The sequence below is a fragment of the Phoca vitulina genome, unplaced genomic scaffold, assembly GCF_004348235.1.
Source record: "Phoca vitulina isolate PV1807 unplaced genomic scaffold, GSC_HSeal_1.0 scaffold16, whole genome shotgun sequence".
Lineage (NCBI taxonomy): Eukaryota > Metazoa > Chordata > Mammalia > Carnivora > Phocidae > Phoca > Phoca vitulina.
Window position 1 is genome coordinate 14,699,301 of NW_022589719.1, and position 23,315 is coordinate 14,722,615.

The 23,315-nt window shown below is 42.6% G+C and overlaps 1 protein-coding gene across 1 annotated transcript in view; it reads left to right on the forward strand.

The window, feature by feature from the left end:
- TRIM44 (tripartite motif containing 44) overlaps positions 1-23,315 on the forward strand; it is a 110,425-nt gene that overhangs the window by 57,003 nt on the left and 30,107 nt on the right. The window contains exon 4 of the mRNA XM_032413906.1: positions 1,379-1,398. Coding sequence (XP_032269797.1) covers positions 1,379-1,398 — 20 coding nt within the window. The remainder of the gene's footprint in view (positions 1-1,378; positions 1,399-23,315) is intronic.

The following is a 23,315-nucleotide window of genomic DNA, read 5'->3' on the forward strand; positions in this document are numbered from 1 at the left end:
TTCTCCAGAAGAGGCTGTGTTTATCACTTTCCTTCTGACTTACAAACATTCTGTTTATGTCTTTGGTAGAGCCCTTAACATAATTCATTTTCTTTCTCTTTCTGTGTTTCCCCTGCTCCTGAATGGGAGTTCCTAGGTTAAGTTACTGTCTTTTACCCTTAGTGTTCACCGGTAGTAGCTTATCATGCTGAATTGTTACTGATAGTGATGATAACCTTTATTAAGTGCATCCTGTGTCTTAGGCACTGTGCTTGATGTTTATACATATTAATTCATTTAATCCTCCTTTCGTCCTATGATACAGGCACAGTTATTACCCCATTTTACAAAGTAGGAAATTAAAATTAAATGAGGCAAAATAACGTGACCAACGTAATACAGCAAATGAGTGATGGAGTCAAGATTTGAACCTAGAGTGTCTGACTCCAGAGTTCATTCTTTATACCTATAGGAACAATCAAATTCATTAAGTGCTCTGGGGAGTTAACAACTAGGAGATACATTCTCCATTGAGACCAACCCTGAAAGGCTAAAAAGAAGGATGTAAAATACCCCATCACCAAAAGAAGGAGTGAGGTCCCTTGGAGAAGGCTTAAGAATCATTTGAAAAATTTTGTGTGATCACAAGAAGAGAGTCAAAGGACTCTGCTCTGATCACCGATAAAGTTAGGTTCAGAGCATGCAGTACCTGACAGCTACCCCTCACACATTGTTTTTATAGACAGTGAATGAGAAAAAGTGAAAAGCCAGTGTTGGGCTGAGGGATGTTGTAGATCATCAAATGCCAGAGCTCCCCTTTTATAAAGGAGAAGACCAAGGTTCAGATTAATTAATTAACTTGCCCAAGGGCACATAGCTAATAAATAATAGAGCTTGGACTAGAGTCCCAATTTTCTGAGTCCCAGTTCAGTGCCCTTTTTACCACAGTGTGCCCTATATTAGAGTTGCTATGTTCATATTTGGAGAGAAAAATGCTAGACCAGGGCAGAAATGACTCTTTGAAGGAAACAGCTTGGTGCTTTTGGAGCTGGTCAGCTTTTGCCTAAGACCTGCTGCTATTTTGGGTTCTCAGTTTGCTCAGAACTAAATACTGCCAGCCATACAAATAAAAAGGCAAGGCTATTATTTAGGCCTCCTAGGTCTGTGCATTCACTTACCTGCTTGCAAAGGCAAATTATCAGTTGATCTCTGCTGGACAGTTCGAGCATAGGATTATATTAGCCCTTGCCTTAGCCCTTGGACATCTGCTGGTTTGTCTGTGTTAAAGTAAATGCACAAGCCTTGCTTTCAGGTTGCAAGAGGGGAGGGAAAAGAAAGAAACCTAAATCTGTCTCTACCAGTGTTGATTTCTAATGCTGTTTCTTTCTGTTTCTTTCAGGGTGACGAGGAAGGACCCAGGTAAGATCACATTATTGCTGCTTGTCTGTTCTCAGAATTGAAGTAGAGTGACATTTGTGGCCTTTTAATGCCCCATGAAATATGGACAGCCAAAGAACAGCACAGAAGAGGGATCAACATCTTAAGTCAGGGCTTTGAAAATCTTATTTTGTAAGACTCCCATCTCCTTCCCCATCTGTGCCATTTCCTGCCTGTAACCTTCAGATAAAGGTAGACTTTAAAGTATGTAATGACAGTAACTTCAGAATACCTTGCTTGGAAGAGTAGGCACTATATTTAAATGGTAATTAGGCTATCAGGTGGACTGCCTAGATAAACTTTTGCATTGTTCTTTCTTGACTGGAATTGGATTGCTTTTTTTAATGGGCTTTGGGTCCAATATTCTTTGTTTCTGACGTATAACATTTTTGCATCTGACTCGAGACACTGATACCATGAATCCTAGGTCATAGGTATTACATTTCTTAACTTGGTTTAGGAGAAAGAAGATGCTCCTTTCTGCTTCTGTATCACCACATGAAATGTGAAAGTGTATTTCATTATTGCCTCAGCCTTGCAGTAAACCTGGAGTTTTGGTTTCCTTACTTTTGCTGTCATGCTGCTCAGTGAGAACAGGCTCTAGGAAATGCTGCAGCTTTGCCATCCACACAGTCAAGGGGCATTTGTACAAAGTAAAATAAAATGTCCAGGTGGGTCCTGTGTCACATAGGATCAAGAACTGTTCAGGCTGGGAAGTGTCAGAGAGTTCAGTTAGGCCGCTGCTATTCAAGCTTTAGTTTTAGCAGAAGTGGCCCCCCCGCCTTTTTTTCAAATGAGCTTTAAGTAGAACCCCAGTATACAAAGAGTTTTTCTCTGGCTAAAGTTGCGGGCCAGATCCATTGGTGAACCTTCTCTCTTCAATACAATAGACCCTGAGGGGCTTCTGCAGAAACCTAGGGTTCCAAAGAACTCAGTTTGAAAATCACTTATCTAGTTCAAATTTCTCATTGGAAGAAGGTACATGAATTGTCCAAGGTTACCTTACTGGAACCAAAATTCAGTCCTTCTTTGGTTTATAAACCAACAAAGAAAGTTTCTTCTTTTTTCCTTCTCTGTCCCCCCACCCTCTGCCAGTTTCTTGGTGCCAGACATTATCCCACATCTGCATCTCTTGGTGCTTCTCTCCTTTGAGAACTATGGTTCTCAGCCTAGATCTAGCTCCTTGTCTACTGTGGCTAAAGCCACAGGCACCCTGCTTTAGAACTGCAAAGCCTCAGGGAATTTCTTCAAATTCACCTTCCAGCCGTTCTCAGGAACAGGCTCCCTCAGAATTGCAGTTCATTTCTTTCCTCCCTCTCTCCTTCCTTCCACTCCTTCCCTTTCTTTTCTCATGACTTACTATGTGTCGGGCACTGTGTTACTCACTGGGTATATAGTACCCAGTATTCCTGTCCTTGTGGGAGAAATAAGCATATCACTGGGCCCTTATACTGTGGGACAAGTGCTATGATTGAGGGAAGTTTAGGCTGCTTTGTTCTTGGAGGGTAAGGGAAGGCTTACCCTAAAAGGTCATATATAAACAGGGCTCTGAAAGATGAGAAGGCAGGCAAAGGAGGAGCAGGGGGTAGGCGGTAGGGTTGTTCTAGGTAGATGGAACAACTTGTGCAGAAGCTCTAGACAAGAGAAGAGTGGAAGAAAGAAAGCAGAATCCAGATCCTTTAGGGCCTTATAGACCTTCTAAGGTGTTTGAGCTCTGTCTTGCAGGCAATGGGAAAGCTTGAAAGAATTGTAAACAGGAATTAACTCGAGTAGATTTGCATTTTGGAAGTCTCCCCTGCCTTAACTGGAAGTGGATTAACACCAGAGTGTGGGAGACTAGTTAGACTAAAGTAGTGATGATGGGAGCCTAAATCCACATCTTTTCTAGTTATTGGCCAGGTGTTTACCATTTTGCACAGACCTTTGGTTTCGACAGACTCTAAATTATCTCCTTGGCACTCCCATCTCTCCTACTGTCTAGACTAGCTTTAGCTCCTTAAAATCCAGGCCAAACAGAGCCCTAGACTTTCTTCTTCCCCAGAAAGAGCGTTCAGACAAGACCAGTATAATGAAAACACCTTAGCAGATGTCATGTAGCTTGGAGGAACCTGATTAGGATGAACACACTCATTTGTCTTCATGGTTACATGTCAGAGTCACATTGAGTAGAAGAATACAGGGCCTTGATGAAGAGATTAACTTGCTTCAAAGATACTATTTAGTGTAGATACTGGTTTTAGAGTTTAATTGCAGATACCTTCATGTCATTTTGACAAGATAGTCGTGAAGCATAGAGTTTCTTTACTAGCAACCAAGATATCAAGCTGTCTCCTTCGAGCTAGGCTATCGTGGATGTCAGCAGGGAATCTGTTATACCAGGACTTGATAGAATCCTCTTTTGGTACAACGACAGAACCCTTTTTTGGTATAATGAACCCTTTGGTACAATGAAGAGCATGTTCTAATTTGACAGAAAGAAGAAAACGAAGTCAAATTTTCTTTTTAAACTTTAAATTTATATTTGTTGGTTCCATTCAGTTTGTGTTGAACTACCATTTGTCTCAGTTAATTCCAATTAACACTTCAGGGCAGATTGCCTTTGATCTGAAATTCTCTCATTTATGATACACGTTTTACCATCTCAATAAGCCAGAGTTTTGTTCCAGAGGCTTCTGTATTGCTGAAAGTATTGAATGAAAGTATTGAATGAAGGGAAGTGTGGGTGTGCCTGCATAGGGGATGGAAGAGAATGAATTGGGAGACTCTGTGTCCAGGCCTCTTGGATTAGGACACTTGTGTCTCCCTTGCTGGCATTCTTTCCATTCAGCCGCTTGTTCACCATCCGCACCCAAGTCCAGTGAGACTGGGCTCCAGCCACTCCACAGGAACAAAGGGAAATCGTGCTATGGATACATATTTGTCTATAATAGAGCTTGTGTTCTCCCTCCTGCCAGCCTCCCTGCCTTCTTTCCTCCTTTTGGTTCTGATTCCCCAAGCCATTTGACGTGAAGCATCCCAATATTGTGCTGTTGGTCATGTCTGTTCCTGGTCCTGAATTTTATTGTGTAATTGTCCTGCTGATTAATAACAATAATCATAGCTATCATTTATTGAAGGTTTACTGTGTACGGTATTTTATATCACTTCTCATTTAATCCTCATGTAAAGCTTATGATGTAATTATTAGCCCACTTGTAAAATGAGGAAATTAATGCTCAGAAAGATTAACTTGCCCTAGATCACAGAGCCAGTAAGTAGCAGAGCTAGGATTTGAATCTACTCTGGCTTCAGGGTTCATGCCCTCCACCGCTGTTTGGACTGTCTGCCCTTACCTGCCCTCATCTGCCAGCGCATTTCTTTCTGTGACCCTGAAGGAAAGCCAGGAGGATTCACGCATACTCTCGGAGGATTGCTTTGCTCTTATTCCTCTAACCTGGGAGGTCTCACTTGCTTTGACATTGAATTGCTAGGGCCTCTGTTTTCTGCAAGCTACTTCTCCTCTCCTTAGCCTCTGTCATTATAAAGGGGTATTTCTTCATTTCACCCTCACACAGTGCCCTTTCAGGGTCAGCAGCAAAAGGAGTACTTTCAGACTCCCTGGGGAGCAGACAGCCAAGCCTTCCTTTGACCCTGCAGAATTCCCTGCCTGTTGCCCCTGTGTTTGGTGGTTTACTCTTCAAATCCATTCTACAGTTACATAGATGGCAAGGATTCTTGGAGGGCATGGATGAACAGAAATCCTAATCTGTAGAACATGGATATTAACCACCATGGAGTTATCTTTTAAGAGGGTGTCTTTGAAGCCCAGAGTGTTTTTTTTTTTTTTTTCAAGCAAAAAAAAAGCAATTTACACTTTTGGCAGCAATTTTCTGTCTCTCTGTGCTATTATGGGAGATCTTGTGTTCATTCCCTCACAGATTGGCTCCTCAACTCCTACTGGAGCCTGCTGAGAAATAATATATATTCGAGGAGAGGGGGTGGCAGTAGGATCTGCTGCCTCGAAGCTGTTTTGTAGTGGGAGGAAGTCAGAGAGGGAAGGACCCTGAAACTCTTGTGCTCAGAGGAAAAAGGAGCAAGATCAGTATTAAATCTTGATTTGCTATTAAGATTTTCTGTGCTTTTTTTTTTTTTCTTAAACTTAGAGGGAAATGGCTTTTTAATAGTAACAACCATATTTGGGACTTCTGTAGAATATTTTATCTTCAGAGCTGGCTCTTATTCAGGCAGAAAGCTCCTGCTGAGATCAGTGTGAATCTGACCCATCTGAGTCTGTGATCAAACAGGCAGTGAGTTCTGAAGGAGTAGGAGCTCAAGGAGAGTCAGCAGACCTATTCTATTCTTGGTCTTGGTCTGCCTGAGACTGACTATGAGACCTTGGGCTAGTCATTCAACCTCGTTGCCTCATTGTAGGCTGTTTTTATTTCCCTGTAAACACTAGCCTTTCTTTCCCCTGCTCCCCACCCAGTTTTTTTGGGCTAACGTTGTGTGAAGCAATAGTCTTATATCACGTATGGAGTGGAAGGAATCTGCCTATAGATTCTGTAATTTAGTAGATTTTTAAAAAATATTCTCAATTTTGTTTAAAAATTTTCTTGGGGCTATATACTAGGTACTCTCCCCCCTCCCCCAAATAATAACCATGTGTTCTTAGATACGACATTTCTCTTCTTGACAACTTAGTTTGGAAACATAAAAAGGAACTAAGTCAATGATACACTTAGGTTTCTTTTGTCCCCTGATTGCAAATTCCTGGTTTGGTTTTTGCATTGTCTTCATTTCGGAAGACCTAGCTAGAAGCCAAAGAACATGGCTCTGATAATTGTGGCATGGAATGGAGATGTCAGGGCTGTTTATTATACAGAAGTGGGATTCCAATATCTCAGTTGGCCTTCAGCGTACAGAATCTCTTGATCACATTTCCCTGTTTCGGAACCTGGGCTGACTTTGTTTTCCCCTGCTGATGTCAATTATTTATCCTCTACTCATCCAGACAAAGGATAAAGCTATGTTATGCATTATGCTGCCTACCTATAATAAAAGCAAGCCTCCTTTGCTAAAGTAATTGCTTTTCAGAAATTTACCTGTGATAGTCACTTTATTTTATTTTGTGCATATTGGTATATAACCAGAGAATCCATTCACAGCTGGAAAATTCAGCCAAGGTGCCTCTGGTTTACTTCCATCTGTCTCACACTAGAAATGCTGGCAAGGAGCATCCTGTATTCTAACATGCATCTGCCTGCCTTTTCTGGCTTCGTAATGCAAAAAAGAAAAGAAAAGAAAAATGAAAGGCCCAGTAGAAGGGGCCTGAATATCACTTTGCATGCTATGGTTTTCCTCGAAACATTTGTGTATATTATCTCATTTATTTCTCTTAGCAGTCCTAATAGGTGGTTAATACATTACCTAGAGTTGCAGAGAGGTTATATATACATGAGATGGCACAGCTAAAAGTGGTAGAACTGGTGTTCAAACTCACGTCGTCTGACTCAAGCACGTGGACTCTTAATCATAACGGTGCTCTATAATGAGTATGTTGGATGTAGAGTAGGGTACAACTAATGCAGAGTAGAGAATCAGAAAAGAGCATTTGTGCTGGACCCTGAAGAGTGGGGAGAGGGGGGCTTTTCCAGTTGGAAACGGTAGGAAGGGCACCCAAGCAGAGACCAGCATGCCTGAAAGCTCAGAGGAAGAACGCATGTGCTGTGTGGGGAATGGTGAGGCACTGCGTACCTGGGCTATGGCAGGAGAGGAGGCTGAAAGATGGGTGAGTCCACCTTGAGGCGGGTCTCACGTGCTATACTGAGGTGCCAAGAGGTTTGTACTACCCCTTTGTCCTTTCTTTAGAAGAAGTGGGCAGAATCGTGAATCTTACGGGTCTCTTCCTGTAGTCACATCTTGTGATTTGTTGCGGGTGAATTGTTTGCTTTCTTCGTGCCTCAGTTTCCCCATCAAAATAGCACACTCTGTTTACTTAAAGGTCAAATATGCTATGAAGCATTGAAAGTGTTCTCCTTTTGGGTTTCTTTTTTTAGTTGGAAAAACAAGCAACTGAGCTAAAGTAGCTGAAGAGGGAAATTGTTTGATTTATATCTTCTACCCCTATTTTGACAGCACCTGCCTCCCTCAAATTTAAGATCAGGTTTGGCAAGTAGTTATCTGGTTCCTTCCAAATTAATAGAGAAAAGGAATACTAAAGCCTCAACATTTTCCAAATAGATTTAAGACCAAAGGCATTTTTTAAAAGCTAGTTTAAGAATTAAATCGATGTTACCTTTGTCCCTGAATTAGATCTGGTGCTGAAGAGTCTGGCTGGGGCCTAGTTCTCTTCTTCCTTGTTTGTCTTCATAGCCATTCTGGACTGGCTCTAAACAGAATCAGTTTTAGGAAGTCACAAAACTCCAGTCTGTGTTTTAAGAATAACTAAATTTGATGTCATTACTTATGCCCCCTCAACTGTGGCAGCCACAGTGAAATTGTGGTTAGTGGTATCTTGTCATTCTAGGAGAAACCTGCTAGCCTCTAGCATCTTCTCACTTCTTCCCAGTGAGAGGCAGGCAAGAGGTCAGTAATTCCATTTTCCCAACAGCTTCCAAGGATCCTCCCCTTTTTTGTAGCTCCATGTGGCTGAACTGCATTCGCCTCTATACCCAGAAACCCGCAGCAGGCATCTCTAGCAGATGCTGGGAGCAGAAGCTGGTGTGTTCCTGTGTTTTGGTTTGTTTTTGTTGTTTTTACTTTTCTCTTTTAAAGATGATGTGAAGTTTAGAGTCAATGAATGTAGTTTTCTTTAAAACTACAACTCCAGGAAGGTAGTTTCAGAACATTAAGAGAGATGGCCAAAGGCTGAGATAAAACTTGGGTAGCCTACATGGTGAGGTCTTTGCCAAGGAGCAGTGTTCATGTATGTGCCTGTGCTCGTTTGGACCTAGGACCTAACTATGAGTGGTTCATAAAAGAAATACTTCCTTATCCACAGGCAGGCAGAGGTTTCAGGGAAGAAAAGCACTTTCTTATAGAAATGCCTCATCCCCCCCCCGCCCAGCACCACTACCAAATTGTTCCCCGTAGGTTGCAGTGTGGTTGTAAAACGGAAAAGCATTTTGTTTCCTTGGTGAGTACCTGTCTCCTTCCACTCTGGTTCCATCAATTCTATTTAAAGGAAAGTGAGATTGAGCACGAGGAACACAGCCCAGAGAAGGAGGAGCTGCAAGAGTTGCAGCGAAGGTCGGGAGAGAAGCATTTCTCAGCCGTCCCTGGCTGCTCGGCGCTTCTTGGTCTTGAGGTGAGGGGCAGCGAGCTGTCACGGCCCAGCTGCACAGGGACTGCCCCTCAGGCAGGGACCGCTGAAAGCTGACCGCGCTGCCAGCTTTGCCCTGGCTTTACAGCTGTCCGGGGCTGACAGCTGCTCAGGTGCAGTAGTGATACCTGCTTCTGTGCTGAACAGTATAAATAGGAGCCAGACCCACATATATTCTTCAGAGCTTCAGAACCCCTCTGTGAGCTGTAGTTACTCCGTTCTTCTTTTTACAGATGAGGAAATTAATATTACAGGAGGTTATATGATTAAGCCATGGTCACACAGTCAGAAAGTGAGTCCACCAGGATTAGAACCCAGATCTCTCAGGCTTAAAATTCTATGCTTTCAACCACTGCATTATACTGCCTTTCTCAGGGGATGCAAGATTCATATCTTCCAACATCTTGGCTGGGAATAAGTGACAACCCAACAGGGATTTGGCATTTTTATCAGGAAATTTTTTCATTTTCTTTGTTGAATGGCGAAAAGCAGTTTGCCTGAGACAGAAGTTGAGATGGAGCTTGCCAGGAAAATGCCTAAAGTGGAACGAACCAGAACTTCTCTCCCCAGACAGGTAAACAGGAGTTTATTCCCTGGCTTTTGTCGAGCCAGCAACTACCATCGCCTCTTCTAAAAGAGCCAGTGTTCACCCAGTGGCAGATGCAGGCCAACTGTTGTCATGGCAATGGCAGGAGAGGCGAGCATGTTTAATTCCAGAACTGATAATTAACTGGGGGGTGGGGTGGGGGCAGGGAGAGAAATGGGGGGATAATTGTTTCAGGAGGGAAAACTTAGCAATTACCGGCAAGCTGCATAGATGAAAAGGCCAGGCACAGATGCTCCAGCCCAGCATGCCCCTAGAATTCAGCACTCATCCCCTCTGGTTAGGAATTTTTGATAAACTGAAATGAAGGGTCAAGTCCCCACCCAACCAAGACTCTTTAAGGAACCAGATGAGGAAAGAAGAATGTTACATAAAAGTGCAGGGGGTCAGAGGAATGACTACCCTAAATGATATCACCCAGCCAGGAGCAATCTAGAAATGCTATCTAAACTCTGCGGGAAGAATTCGTGCTTGGGGAGAAAGCATACCTGTTTTGAGTTTTGACTTCTGTGGATGGAATGAGGGAGACTGGCTTATTAGAGAGTAAAAAGGAAGATTTGTAGAGACGATGCACTTGTTGAGGTACTTGATCATTGTGGCTGTTAGTCTATAAGCCCTCAGAGACTGTAATATTGAAAGTAAGCTAAGCATTCCATATGGATTATCCATCTCATGTAATCCTTACAGCAGCCTAGCACAAAGGTGTTTATTATTTTCATATCGGACTTTGATATATTCAGTACCTTGCCCAATGTCACAGAGCTCTTAAGTCACTGTACTGAATCCTATTGTCCTGTTGATTTGTATTTATAAAATAAAACCTGTATTACTCTGTAGGGAAGTCATGGTCCCAATCTAGAATAAAATCAGACTTAAGTAGATACAAACAATTTACAGTAAAAAGGAAAATAATATTTTTTCTAGCGGAGGTAAGGTCAGCTGCAACATAAAAATTATTGAAGGAGATATATTGGAGAATATCCTGTCATGCTTCTGAGATCTAACACACTCCTAGCTTATAGATTAACCCTATGTCTCCAGTGCTGATCAGGTGAATAAATATGAACTATGGTTCCTTCCTAACTTGTTCTGTGGCTCAGGATGGGTTAAGGCTTGGAAGAGGAGGTGACTTGGGGACATTATATGCAAATACGCAGGCTTAGAACTCCTCTAATGAAAAATATTTTTTTTAAGTAATCTCTCCACCCAACATGGGGCTCGAACTCACAACCCCAAGATCAAGAGTTGCATGCTTTTCTGACTGAGCCAGCCAGGCGCTCCTAATGATGTATTTTAATCAAACTTCCATGTTTGTGTAGTTTTCATTGGGAAAAAAATGTCATAGTGTGTAGCAAGACTTTCCTGTATTCGTGTGTGTGTGTGTGTGTGTGAGAGAGAGAGAGAGAGAGAGAGATAGGGGTGGGTGGAGAGGGAAAGAGAGGATCAGGGAGAGAGAGAGAGATTTTTACTTTAAAATGATAAGTCTTGGGGGGGTGGCTGAGTCTCAGTCTCCTGGCTGGCTCAGTCAGTAGAGCATGTGACTCTTGATCTCAGGGTTGTGAGTTTGAGCCCCACATTGGGTGTAGAGATTAAATAACAGCTACAACAACAGAAGTGAGGAGTCTCTGTGGGAAGAGAAACATAGCATTTATCCAGCAGTATCTAGAGAGCACCTTCTTCATTCTAGGTGTTGTCTTTGGTGCCAGGAATACAGTTTTCTTTCTTCTTCTTTTTTTTTTAATTTAAGATTTTATTTATTCATTTGACAGCACAAACGGGGGAACGACAGGCAGAGGGAGAGGGAGAAGCAGGCTCCCTGCTGAGCAGGGAGCCCAATGCGCAGCTGGATCCCAGGACTCTGGCAGATGCTTAACCGACTGAGCCACCCAGGTGTCCCAGGAATAATTTTCAACAAAACATTCAAGGTCCATGTCCTCAAAGAGTTTATATCCTAGAGTCTCAAGTAAGGACTGAGAAATGTAAGTGGTATGTAATTTAAAAACACATTTTAAAGAAACCCATTGGTTTCTCTCTTAAAACCAATTATAGGAAATAAAACTTGCCCAGTCCTTCTGGCTGGGAAGAAAATATGCAGAAGATAGAATAAAAGAGAAGTATAGGTTGATAATCACTACTTAAAACTATGAGTTTCCCCTCAATTTTCCAGAGGCTTAACAAACTCTAATAAGTTGATGTTGCCTTTGCAAGTGAAACAATTAATATCAAAATTTGGGAGTTCGATTGACACAATAATTATGCTAGAAAATGTAATTTTGCCTGCATAATAGAGGTGGGATTATCTCAAGGAGCTCTCATTAATGTGCTGTTCATTAACAAAGAGCAGAGTAACCTTTCTCTTATTAGATTAGTACAGGGTCATGATGCAAAAGGCTGTTGGAATAATTCTCAGTCTTTTGTTCTAAGAAAATAAATTAAGCACTGTCTAGAAGTCTGGATATGAAAATTGAAATCATTGAAGACAGAAAAACAGTGTGGCCACTCATACTGAAATCAACATAACCTTCTTTCCTTTCTGCAAGTTTCATCCCTTTATCCATTTATTTAACAGATTTTACCAAGTGTCTGCCATGTACCAAGCAGTGCTAGCTGTTGGAGCTATAGTAGAAGTCAAAACCAAAAAAAGTCCTTGTTTACGCATAGCGATTGGTCTCTCCTCCACATTTCAGGGGCATACATCTGTTCTGTCTACTCAACTCTCCGCAAGCTTAAAGAATCGGCAACCTACTTTAAAAAAAAAATGCATGTCACATGCGGTTATAAATGGGAATCCCCAAATGTGAGGTTTCCCAGGTGTATTAGACTGAACACTAATTATTTGAATTGTTGAGTTTACCCTTCTCAACTAGGGTTCCATTGTCCAGTAAGCGTGGCACATGCTGCTGGCTGACCCACCTCTTGGACTTCCATAAGTACCGTGGTATAATAAAGAGTTTGAGAAGCCTTGTGATAATGAGTCCTGTCTCTTTGTTTAGCCCAGCATTCCCAAACTTACTGATTATAAGGCTCTTTTAACTCCTGTCACATAAATATACTCTAGCTGCCGTGTTCCTCAACTGGAGGAATGTAGCTCATTCTCCACTATATGTTGAGACCTGATACTAAAAATTTGCCACCCAGAAAGAGATGTAAGGCAATTTTGTACTTCAAGTAACTGGGATTTTTGAACTGTTATTATTAATGTAATTTATTTCCAGTATAATTGGAAGTGTAGTTAACAGGGTTCAGATAATTGAAGCTGATAAACATTCCTGAGAAAAAGAAGCCTAGAAAGGGCCACTGGGATATATTTTTAAATTGACATGGGAAAAAAAAAAACCAATTTGGATGTCTGTAATTTCATTAAAAATAAGATATCCATCATAAATAAGCTTTTTGTTCTTTTCGTCTTAATGTAACTCCTTTCACTTTTTAACAAAATGTTGCGGTACCAGTGTATATACCAGGCACCCAGCACATTGCCTAGTACGGAGTAGACCCTTAAACATTGATTGAAGGAAGGAATAAATGAATGAATCAGACAATGACAAGGAGCATTACTAAATACAAAATAATGGAGAGCAAGGTCATTTTTGGTTTGTACACTGATATAGACAGTGTATAATAAAGTAGGCTTATCCTTTTGTCACATGATAGTGCCTCTTACATCCAGTAGGAATCATGTGCTTATCACAGATTTGGAGGAACTAAGAAAATAACTTACATAAGAGTATTTTGCCAACTGTCAAGTGCTGCATCCAAGGGTAGTTGTGGTTTTTTTTTCACTAAGATTATGGAAGTGCTCAGCATTCTATTTTAGAAATTTCCTTGATACGACCAAGCACTAATGCCAAATGGATTATACACCAGGATCACAGTATTTTTATTTAAAGGCCAAGAGAGGGGCGCCTGGTGGCTCAGTTGGTTAGGCGTCATGAGATTGAGCCCCATGTCGGGCTCTGTGCTCAGCACAGAGTCTGCTTGGGATTCTCTCTCCCTCTCCCTCTGTCCCTCCCACTCATGCTCTCTTCTCACTCTCTCTCAAAATAAATAAATCTTTAAAGAAAAATAAAAGCCAAGAGAGATAGGCAATGAAACCAAGATGTCAGGCCTTCAGTGGAACTCTCTGTCCCTGAACTTCCTCATCAGTCATCTTGGGGCAGTGGCACCCACTCTGTATTAAGGAGCAAGCGAGATAATATATGTGAATGGTAGTATGTAAGAAATGCAAAGAAGAAATGGAAATGATGCTCTGTGCCCTTCAAAGTATAAAGTACTAAACAAGTGAAACAGAATTGGATGATATAAAGTCTTTTTATAATGGTATTTGTTAAGAACATTATTGCATTCCAACTTGAGGTTCATATATTCATTTAAATAAATACCAAAAAAATTTTTTTAAGATGAATGAATAAACGTTTACCAGAAGTAATGAAGGAAACAAGAAGATTGACCTTGATTCATCACCTTTACAACTTAAAAGGTGCGCATAGACTTCTCATTTCCTTATTCTAACAAGACTGAGAGATGGTTTTGCTATCCTCCTATTACATAATCAGCAGATTGCATGAGAGTAAGTGACTTGTCCAGGGTCTCCCAGCTAGAGCTGGAAGTGGTGAGAGTTAGCCCCATTTGAAGTAAGGCCTCCTTACTTACATTCTGCACCTTTGTTCTCACAGCTACTTTGGTTCAAAACATAATTCTTATGCTCTCCTCCCTCTTCAGTGTGCTTCTCTGCCCTTGACTTCACCTTCTCAGTAAATGGTATCATCATGTCTCAATATCAGTAGTCAGTATCTCTCTTTTCTTCACACTCCATGTCCAATTAATCAATAAATCCTGTCAGATTTGCCCCCAAATATACATCAAATCCAAGGACTTCTCAACACCACCACCCCACCATCCTGGTCCAATCATATACTTTCTCCTGAAGAATCTTCCTGCTTCTTTAAACAGGTGTGGTGTTCCTTCTGACTTCAGGGCCTCTGTGCTTGTGTTCCCTTCTGCCCACATGTTCATCCCCAGGTCTTCACACATAGTTCGCTCTCTCACTTTATGTAGGCTTCTGCCAAAATATTACCTCTTTAGATCTCTAGTCCATACCCTGCTTTGATTTTCTGTATACACTTGTTACTACATGAAAATATATTATGTATTTAACATAGTATTTTCTTTCTTCCCCACTAGAAAATAAGTGTCATGAGGGTAAAAGCTTTGCCTTTTTCACCACCGTATATTAGTGCCTGGAACATCATAGGCACACAGTTCAATTTTTGAATGAATAAATAGCTCTGCAAAACCCATTTTGAGTTGTGGAGGGAACCCCGGTTTGGAATAGGAAACCCTTAGATTCACTTGAGAGCATTCTGAGTTTGTCACTTGTCAGGTCATCTACCTTCAGCTGTTGTTTGTGGGTCTGCTTTTGTTGTCCACAGAACTCCACAGAATGAGAATAACAAGGTCATAGGATTCAGAGTGGGAGGAGTGGGGGGAGATGAAATGAGCAAATGTATATGCACCCTTTGAAAAGACATGGAAGAGAAAACGTGCGTGACTTTCTGAGCCTGAGCTGCTCAAGGGCAGCGCTGGTAGGGGACTTTTCTTCCGTGCTGCTCTGGAGTTCTATACCCATAAGGCTTGCCAGAGACTGTACTGGCAGTGTTAACATTCTTAAGCCTAGGCTCTTTCATTCATCCTCAAACCCTAGCCTAAAGAACACCTTGCCCAAGCCATAGGGTTCCCAAGTGACTATCAAAATAATGCTTATGCATCATACTTTTTGCTTAGAACCAACTACTAAAGTATCTAGGGGCGGCTCACTGACCCAGGCTACTTTAATGATAAGAAAGTCTTCTCTTGATTATTTTCAGTCTTGTTTTATTTCTCTGAACATGCCCGTGTTTAAATAAATGAGTAGCACTGTCATTTCTCCAACCAGATCTAACCTTACTGCTGTTTGGGATGGGCAAGCCTCATCCTCTGCAGTTGCCAAATTGATTTAAAGGAACTGACCCTCCTGTCGGAAACGCTGTGTGTCGACACCTCCGGCAATTAGGGCTCTTTTCAGAGACTCATACTCTTCTATCTTTCTGCCCCTGGCTACTCAGCCTTTATGTGGTCTTAGTAGTTCCAGCATCCTTCTCCCCGTACCTCATCAAAGGGGCCTTCTTGCTTACCCTCAGACCCACATAAGCACTTGTCATTCTGAACCATTTCTTTCTCAATAGAAGCTGACCGGTAAGGCAGTGAAATTTCTAGTTGCTGTAAGTTGTGTTGACAGTTGTAGCGTGAATCCTGCAGCAATGAAGGTCCTTACCAGATAAGTAAAATCTAGCTGTTCACAGAAAAGAAGGACAGGAGGATGGTTTGTTGGTGAAGAGGAAGGACTGGACTATTCTAAGAGCCTGACCTGCTGCTGCTAGCCCCTTCAGATGGAGGGGAAGCAGTATAGGTAGGGGGAGGAGTGGTTACCTCCTGGAGCAGGTTCTGGAGCCAGCGTGATGGCTGAGACCGATTGTAGTACCAAGAGGAGTTTCAGTGGAGGAAGCTGTCTCTCTGAAGTCTGGAGCTGAGAGAATCATGCCTTCCTGATTCCACTGTAGGTCCTTTCGTTCTTTCCGAACTGAATCAAATTACAAATGTCGGATCTGTGTCAAAGTAACAGTAACATTATAATAGAAACCACTTACTGAATACTTACTAAGCGCCTAGTAAGTACTAAGCACCTTGCATGTATGTGAACATTGCCCTGAGCCTTTAGGCTTTGTGTTAGTGGGAATCTTTCAGGTACATAAAAGAGAAGTAAGGAGAAATTTCGTAAAGGAGAAGTTCTTGTGAGAATGCTCAGGTAAGTAAAGAGCACAGGGAAGAGTCAGTCTCCTTACAGGCCTCGTGGACACGCACACCACCATTCTGGATCTAGTGCCATGCTCCTGACCAGTGTCCCAGCTGCCTCTTCAGCAGCGGCTTCTCTGGCTTCCCTCCAGCGCTCTGCTGTTATGGAGACTCAGCTCTCTGTCTGCTTTTTAACCTGTACCACTCCTATTTTTCCTTCAAGGTCCAACTTCACTCCCTCTTCTTCCATGAATCCTTCTTTGATCCCCTCTCTGGTTTTTATGGTTCATCTCTGGACTTAGCACTTTCTTCTCTGTATTGTAATCAGGTGCGTGCTCTGTCACACCAACAGCCTATGAGCTCCGGCAACATCTGTGCTTGATTTTTCTTTCTCTCAGTAATGCGTAGCAGGACTGTTATACTATTTGCTAATGACATGCATGAGCAATATTTTGCCATGTTCCAGACTTGGAGAATGACTACTGACCAGGACGCATGAGCCCTTGGCCATTCCTTAGATAATAATGATCGTGGCCATAATAGCTGACACTGATTGAAGGCATACTGTGTGCCAGGCACTGTCCTAAGGATGTTATGTGTCACGATTTCATTTAATTCTTACAGTAGCCCCTTAAGGGTAGAGGCTATTACCGTCCCCGTTTTCCAGATGAGGAAAATGAAATATGGAAAGATTTGAATAATGTGCCCCAGGTCACACAGCCAGTAAATGGGAGAGACCTAAGGTTTGAACCAGAGCCATCTGGATAGCCACCTCTCTACTGCCTTCTCGAATCACCATTGTAGGCTTGCACTGAAATAAATACGTTAATAAATAAACGAAAATTTAAAATATTTAGTAAATTAATATTAAGTAAATGAAATGTCTCTCTTGGACATGTGCTCTAATGAGGGGCTTTAACCTAATTATTTGAGGCTAGTTTCTTGGCTGTTTTCACTTCAAGCTGCACACTTGCCCCGTCTGCTGTGTTTGGGCCTTCTGAGAGGGCAGGGTTGTGGCAGGGAGAGCTTTGGAGGGAGTAAACTGCGCTCTCAGGACTGTGGCGGCAGAGCCTCTGGAGAGATTTGGGTAGTGCTCTTTGCCAGTCCTTGGCCGGTAGCAGGCTGCAGAAGTGCCATCGTGCCCGCGGCCGCCCATTAGGCTTCAAACTTGTGTGCGCGTGCGCAAGGAGCTTGGAGAACAGCGGCCCATCTGAGCCAGCCTCGGTGCAAGCTACTGTCTGGAAAAGCAGGGGCGAGGTCAGATGTATCATCACAAGGTATTTCCCAAGATAAACAGACTTTTTGTTCTGACTCCTGCTTTCCCAGCTTGAGGCCTGGCTGTTTCCTCTTTCTTCTTTTAAAACAATCTTTCCTGAAGGCGTTTCTCTTCCTTCCTGCCTTTGAGTGATTAGGGCTGACATCTGGGAAGAAGGAAGTGATCTCCTCCTTCAAAGGGCATGTCTCCATGAGACCTGAAAGTTGTTTAAAATGAAGATGTTGCCGCTGGAGTTCTGAGTCAAGGTGTGGAGTGCGCAAGCCAGACTTCTGGCTCAGGGGACCGGAAATAAGAAAGGTGAGCTCTTGCCATGAATCAGCTATCATCAGTCAGTAAACAAGTCTTTCCGGAGTCTTACCCAGGTGATTAGGCTTGTGGTAGGATGCCAGTTGCTTACAACCAAGAGGAGATGGTGGGGGATAGTCAAGATTGTAATATATGAAGAAATAAGACAACAATGAGATAATACATTATTAAAAACCAAATGTGTGTTTCAAACTCTCATAATTTTAAGAGTTCTCGGAATCAGTGTGATGCACTGGTTAAAGAATGTGGGCTTTGGGATCAGAGGTTCTGGGTCTGAATTCCAGCTCATCACCTAGTGGTTTTAGAACCTTAGTCCTGCTGTTTAAACTAGGCCTTGGTTTTCTCATCTGCAAGATGGAGCTGCTGGTAGTGTCTAAAGTAAGGTTACTGTGAGGATTAATGAGATGATGTATTTACTCAGTTAACAAAAAAGGTCTGTGGAGTGTCTTCTTTGTGCAAGGCAGTGTTGTAAGTGCATGGGGGATGCCCATGCGCCTGAAATCTCAGTGGCTACAACAACAAGAGACATTTCTTTCTCTCACTCACTACATGTCCACTGTGGATCAGCTTTAGCTCTGCTCCCTTCTCCTCCATTCTAAGACCAAGGCTAAGGAGCAGCTCCTATGTGGAACATGCCAGCAAAGGGAAAAGAGCAATGGCAAAACCGTGTACCCCACCCCAGCAGAGCAGGGGATGGCTGTTGGGGCAGTGTGTGACGTGATTTCAGATGGAGAGGAGTCTTGGCCCAAACATCATTGCAGTGATTCGTGTGAAAGATCGTGAAGTTCTAGGCCTGGATAAGAATAGGAGCAATGGGGAGAGGAGAATAGCTGGGGGCCACATGGGCTAGGCCAGGGAGATGGAGAGTATGGAGTGAATGGGTGTATTTGAGGAATAAAGGAGAAAGCTGGAGCTCATTCGGGAGCCCTGGCTTCCACGCCCAGCACGGCCACTACTTCCTTAGGTACACTCGGACAAGTCATTGAGCCTCGCTGGGCTTCAGTTTGAACATTTATAAAACGAGAGGCCTGAGTCTAATGTGGCCCCTTAGGTGCTTTCCAGCTCTATCCCTCTATGGCTCTAAGACTCCAAGGTCTTTGTCTTAGGAGACCACAGACTGTGGGGAGTCATGCTGTTGGGAGGAAAGGTTGGTTTGGAGAGGAAGATGTAATAACTCCGTTTTGCATTTGTCTCAGTGCACCAGATTACGTGCCTTTCCACTGTGCCTCTGCTCATAGCCTTCACTTTCTCTTGGGCTTTGTTATGAATCTGAAACAGGAGCTAGAATTTATTTTTCATCTCCAAAGTGGGATCCATAGACACACAGGGCCTTGAGGTCATGGGACTTATGTAGCTTTGTGCACAGTGTGTCTCCAGCATCTTTGGTATGCTAGCATCTTTATATGCTTCTTCCAGCATATTTCATGTTATGATAACATGTTCACAGTGTCAGCCTGGGAGTCTGCTTGGGGAGAAAACTTATTTCCCCCCACCCCCATATATCCTCAGAATGAGAAATTTCTGACAACTCCTCCTCCCTTCCACGCTTCTGCCTCTCTTAGCCATTATTTGCCCCTTCCCTTGGGAAGAGGGGTAACTTGTCTGATTGGTGAGAGTCTGGCGGTCATTTGGCTTTTCTTCTCTGTTGTGCAGGGTTCATATGTTAACAATCACCGCACTGAAGAGACAACATGGCCATATCTTTCTCTCTTCTCTTTTGCATCTCTTGGATCACTTGGTTGAGGCAGGATGGGCCATCCTTGCTCTTCTGCTCTCCTTTGCAGTAAGCAGATTAGGAAGGAACTGCCTCTGATGGACCCAGATAGGTCTTTGTTCCAGCACTTCCATCAGTGACTAGATGAGTAAGTTGAGTCACTCCTTCCCTGGGATTCAGAAAATGTTGATATAGTGGCAGGAAGCACCTCGTGTAGCCTCAGACACCATCCTCGGTCAGCACGACATTTTATTAATTGAGTCTCCATTAACAAAAGTAGCACCTTAATGGCAATTTAGCTCCTTAAGTCTTTGCTCTCCTTGTTTGAAATGAGAATACGGTGAATAAGTGACACCGTGACCTTCAACAGAACACTTCTGATGTCACATCACAGTTCATGGCTTTCTAGCCCCCATCCTCAGCTTTTCCAGGGGGAAAGTGCAGCCGTGAAAGAGGAGACTGTTCTTCACTGTGCATCAGAGGAAGTAGTTTATTTACAAAGCTAAGTTTCCGTCAGCCAGTGTCTGCTTGACCTGGAAGCTGTGTTTCTAGGAAACGTAGTGCAGCTCTGGGTCTGGCATTTTAACCACTTCAGCCGGAATGCTGAATGTGGTGCTTTTCTCGTGTGGTCGTTTCAGTTAAATGACTACTTGGACTTTTCAGTATTGACGTTATTGTACAGTCTAAGCTCACCAAAGATGAGAGTTGTACCTAATGAGTTTGAGGTTTCTAACCTCTTGCCTATCTCCAACACCAGGCAGTGTTTTGAAATATACCTTTTAACTGGCAGATACTTAAATCCTGACGTGATACTGGCACGTTGTCTTTGTTTTTAACTATAGGCTTTTTTAAAGTTACAGGCTCACTCAGTTGAAATGGTTAAACCAATTTGTGTGCATCGTTGTGACCTCAGTTGATTTGTTACAGAAAAAGTTTCAGTCTTGATCACGGTCTGCAGGAATCCTCAGGAGACACAGCTAGTGGGCCTTGGTTTACTCCACCCGCACGTGTGCCAGACAGGCTGCGAGGCGCAGTAGGAATAAAGGACGAGCCACAGACCTGCTCTCAAGGCACTTACAGGCCAGTTGAGAACTGGAACTCGTGAGCAGAGAATTACGCTGTACCAGTATGAGAACCACGTGGAGAAATGTGTTAAGTGCTATGGGAGGCAGAGTAAAAAGTAGTTCTTCCTAGCAAACTGGGAAGATGTCACAGATGGTGACCCATTCAAACCAGCAGCCTGCTCAGAGCTTTACAGCTGGAAGTGGATTGGGGGAGTGTGGAGAATGGACTCAGAATAGTAAACTGTTCATTACAAGGGGATTTGGAGCCACGGTTCGTTCACCAGGGGAAACTGTGTGCTATATGACTAGTTATGTCCTTGGTCGGCATTGTGCTTTATTCTGTAAGAAGAGAGCTTTGCCACCATTCATTCTTCTGGTTCTAAAAAGAGCATGAACATAATAGAAATAAATTTAGCATATATTGAGGCCATATTTGGGGGCCTGTTCAACTTGGAAGTTTCATTTGTTCATTCGTTCGTTCATTCATTCATTCACTCCCTCTCTGCAATCTAAAAGAAAGAGATTTAGTTTCTTTTTAACAGCCTCCTAGTCTTCAGCTGTTCTGTATTCTAACTGCGGCTTCTTACTAGAGACTGCTGGTAAGGAGCAGAAACCCACCCAGACTAGTTCAGATCCACAGTGGGGCATGGAAAGGGCATTTCACAGAACCCCATTCAAGGAAGTGTTCCTGTGCCTGGTGGAGACAGGATGGGAACTGGTTAAGACTCTCAGGCTCCATTTTTGTCTGTGCTTCCTGCTTCTCTTTCCCCATGACAGAGCAGCCTCTTGTGTTTACTCCTGTCCCTCATCTTCCCTTATAATTCCTGCTCGCCCTGGCACTGCTTCAGATCCAGCTGTACAGCGGTTTTCTGAGGCAGGATTCAAAATTGCCTCATCACAGTCTCAAGAGAAAACCCAGCTAATTCACGTCTAGTAATTAGCTGCCCTTGAGTTAGGTGGTCATACCTCACACAGACAGCTCCAGTAACAAAGGGTATGTGGGGGTGGAGGAAGAGACCTGTGGTTTGCAGGGCTTCTCCTCCCCAAGGAGGGGGCAGGGCAGCAGAGTAAATTGGGAAAGGTAAGCAAAATTGAATGAAATTCTGCTATGCTACCCTAGAGGCAAACTAGTACATAATCTAAGATGATAATTTAGTCTTTCTTAACACAGTTTTTGATAATTAGACAAGAGAGTACCCCTAAGTGCCTACATCTAGTATCCCATCACAGACAAATTCCATTTCTTATTCAGCTAACATTTCACAGAAAAACAGAATAGTGATCACTCAGCCAACATGTGGCTCCTAATAGCACACTGTTTTCATTTGCTGTGACCTCTTACAGGCCAGGGTGTATGAGAAAAACAATTTGAAATCTCAGGAGCTACTTCCATGTCTTGCTAATTGGGTGACTATGAACAGTTCCAACTTCTTAGAACATGTTCCCTGATTCACAGAATGGGCTTGACTTGTTCCTCACCGGCCTCCCTGGGTGCTTTGCGAGGAGCAACTGATAATTTTGTGAATAGTAGAGCACTGTACAGATGAGTTCAGTTATTAATAAATTATGTTAGAGACAGTAACAAAGATACAGTTTTTTTGTTTGGGATTTAACATGAGGTGCTAAGGAATAGACCCTCTGGCATCTGCTTACCTAAGGCAGGCCATGGCTTCAGGCAAGATCCGTAAACACCAAGTTTCTGGCTCTCTACCTTTACGTCTCAGGGCTGTCATCAAGCACTTGGAGTTCCTTGGATGAAAGGTGTAATGAAAGGTACTAGGTGCATGCGCCTCCATCAGTGTGCATATATCGTCATGGCTCTGGGTCATGATAGAGGGCCTTTTGTTCATTTTGGAGGTGGTAATGTTTTAATCATTATAATGGTGTTACATGGGCTGTTATCTGGGGTGCTTCTTTTAATTAGATGGTGATGGTGAGGAAGAAACATGGATCACAAATTATTTCCATTTTGCAAACAAGTAAAAAAAAACTGAATAATTTGTTGAAGGTCATTCAACTAGTAAGTTCAAGAGCTAGGATTCAATCCAGTTCTGCCTGAATCAAATTCCCACATTTTTCCACTCTGCGTCACTGCCACCAGATCTTAGAGCTCAGTTTAGTCCAGTGATTTCTAATGGGGGCTCTCAAATCCCAAGAGGATCTATGAAGCTAGAAATAAAAGTCTGTGGACTGTTTTCAGTATTTCAGAAATTGTAATGGGAAATCTTCCATTTAACTATAACAGGGCATAGTTATGTTAGCTGTTTCCCCTCCTTCTGACCTAATTTGTCAGTTATTGATTATTTAATTCATACAAGAAAACTAATATTCAAAACTGCTATTTGTTAGACCAAGATTTTCTAATTCTGAAGCCCCTGGAGGGCATATAGGGGTCATTAGTGGTTAAAAAATTGTGAAATATAGTCTGATCCAAAGACTGTAAACTGATGGGTTATCAGCCAAATCTAGCCTAAGGAAGTGTTTTGTTTGGCTCATAAAGTATTTTTTTAATTTATGAGTTACCAGCATTTAAAAATTGGACAATTCCACATCAAAAAATAGATATTTTTAGCTTCTTTTGAAAATTCAAACATTCTGACAATATTAGATCCATATTTTCCCATGACATTGGCCAGCCGGCCCCTTAGATAGGGCATGCTCTTTCCAATTTACCATTCTTCACCTGGCCCAGTTTATTCATTTGTTCACATTACCTGCCAGATCCCTAGAAGCATCTGTGATGTCTGGGCTAGTCCAGTCTCCTCATTTTGTTGCTTGGTTTTATTTTTTTATTTTTTTTAAAG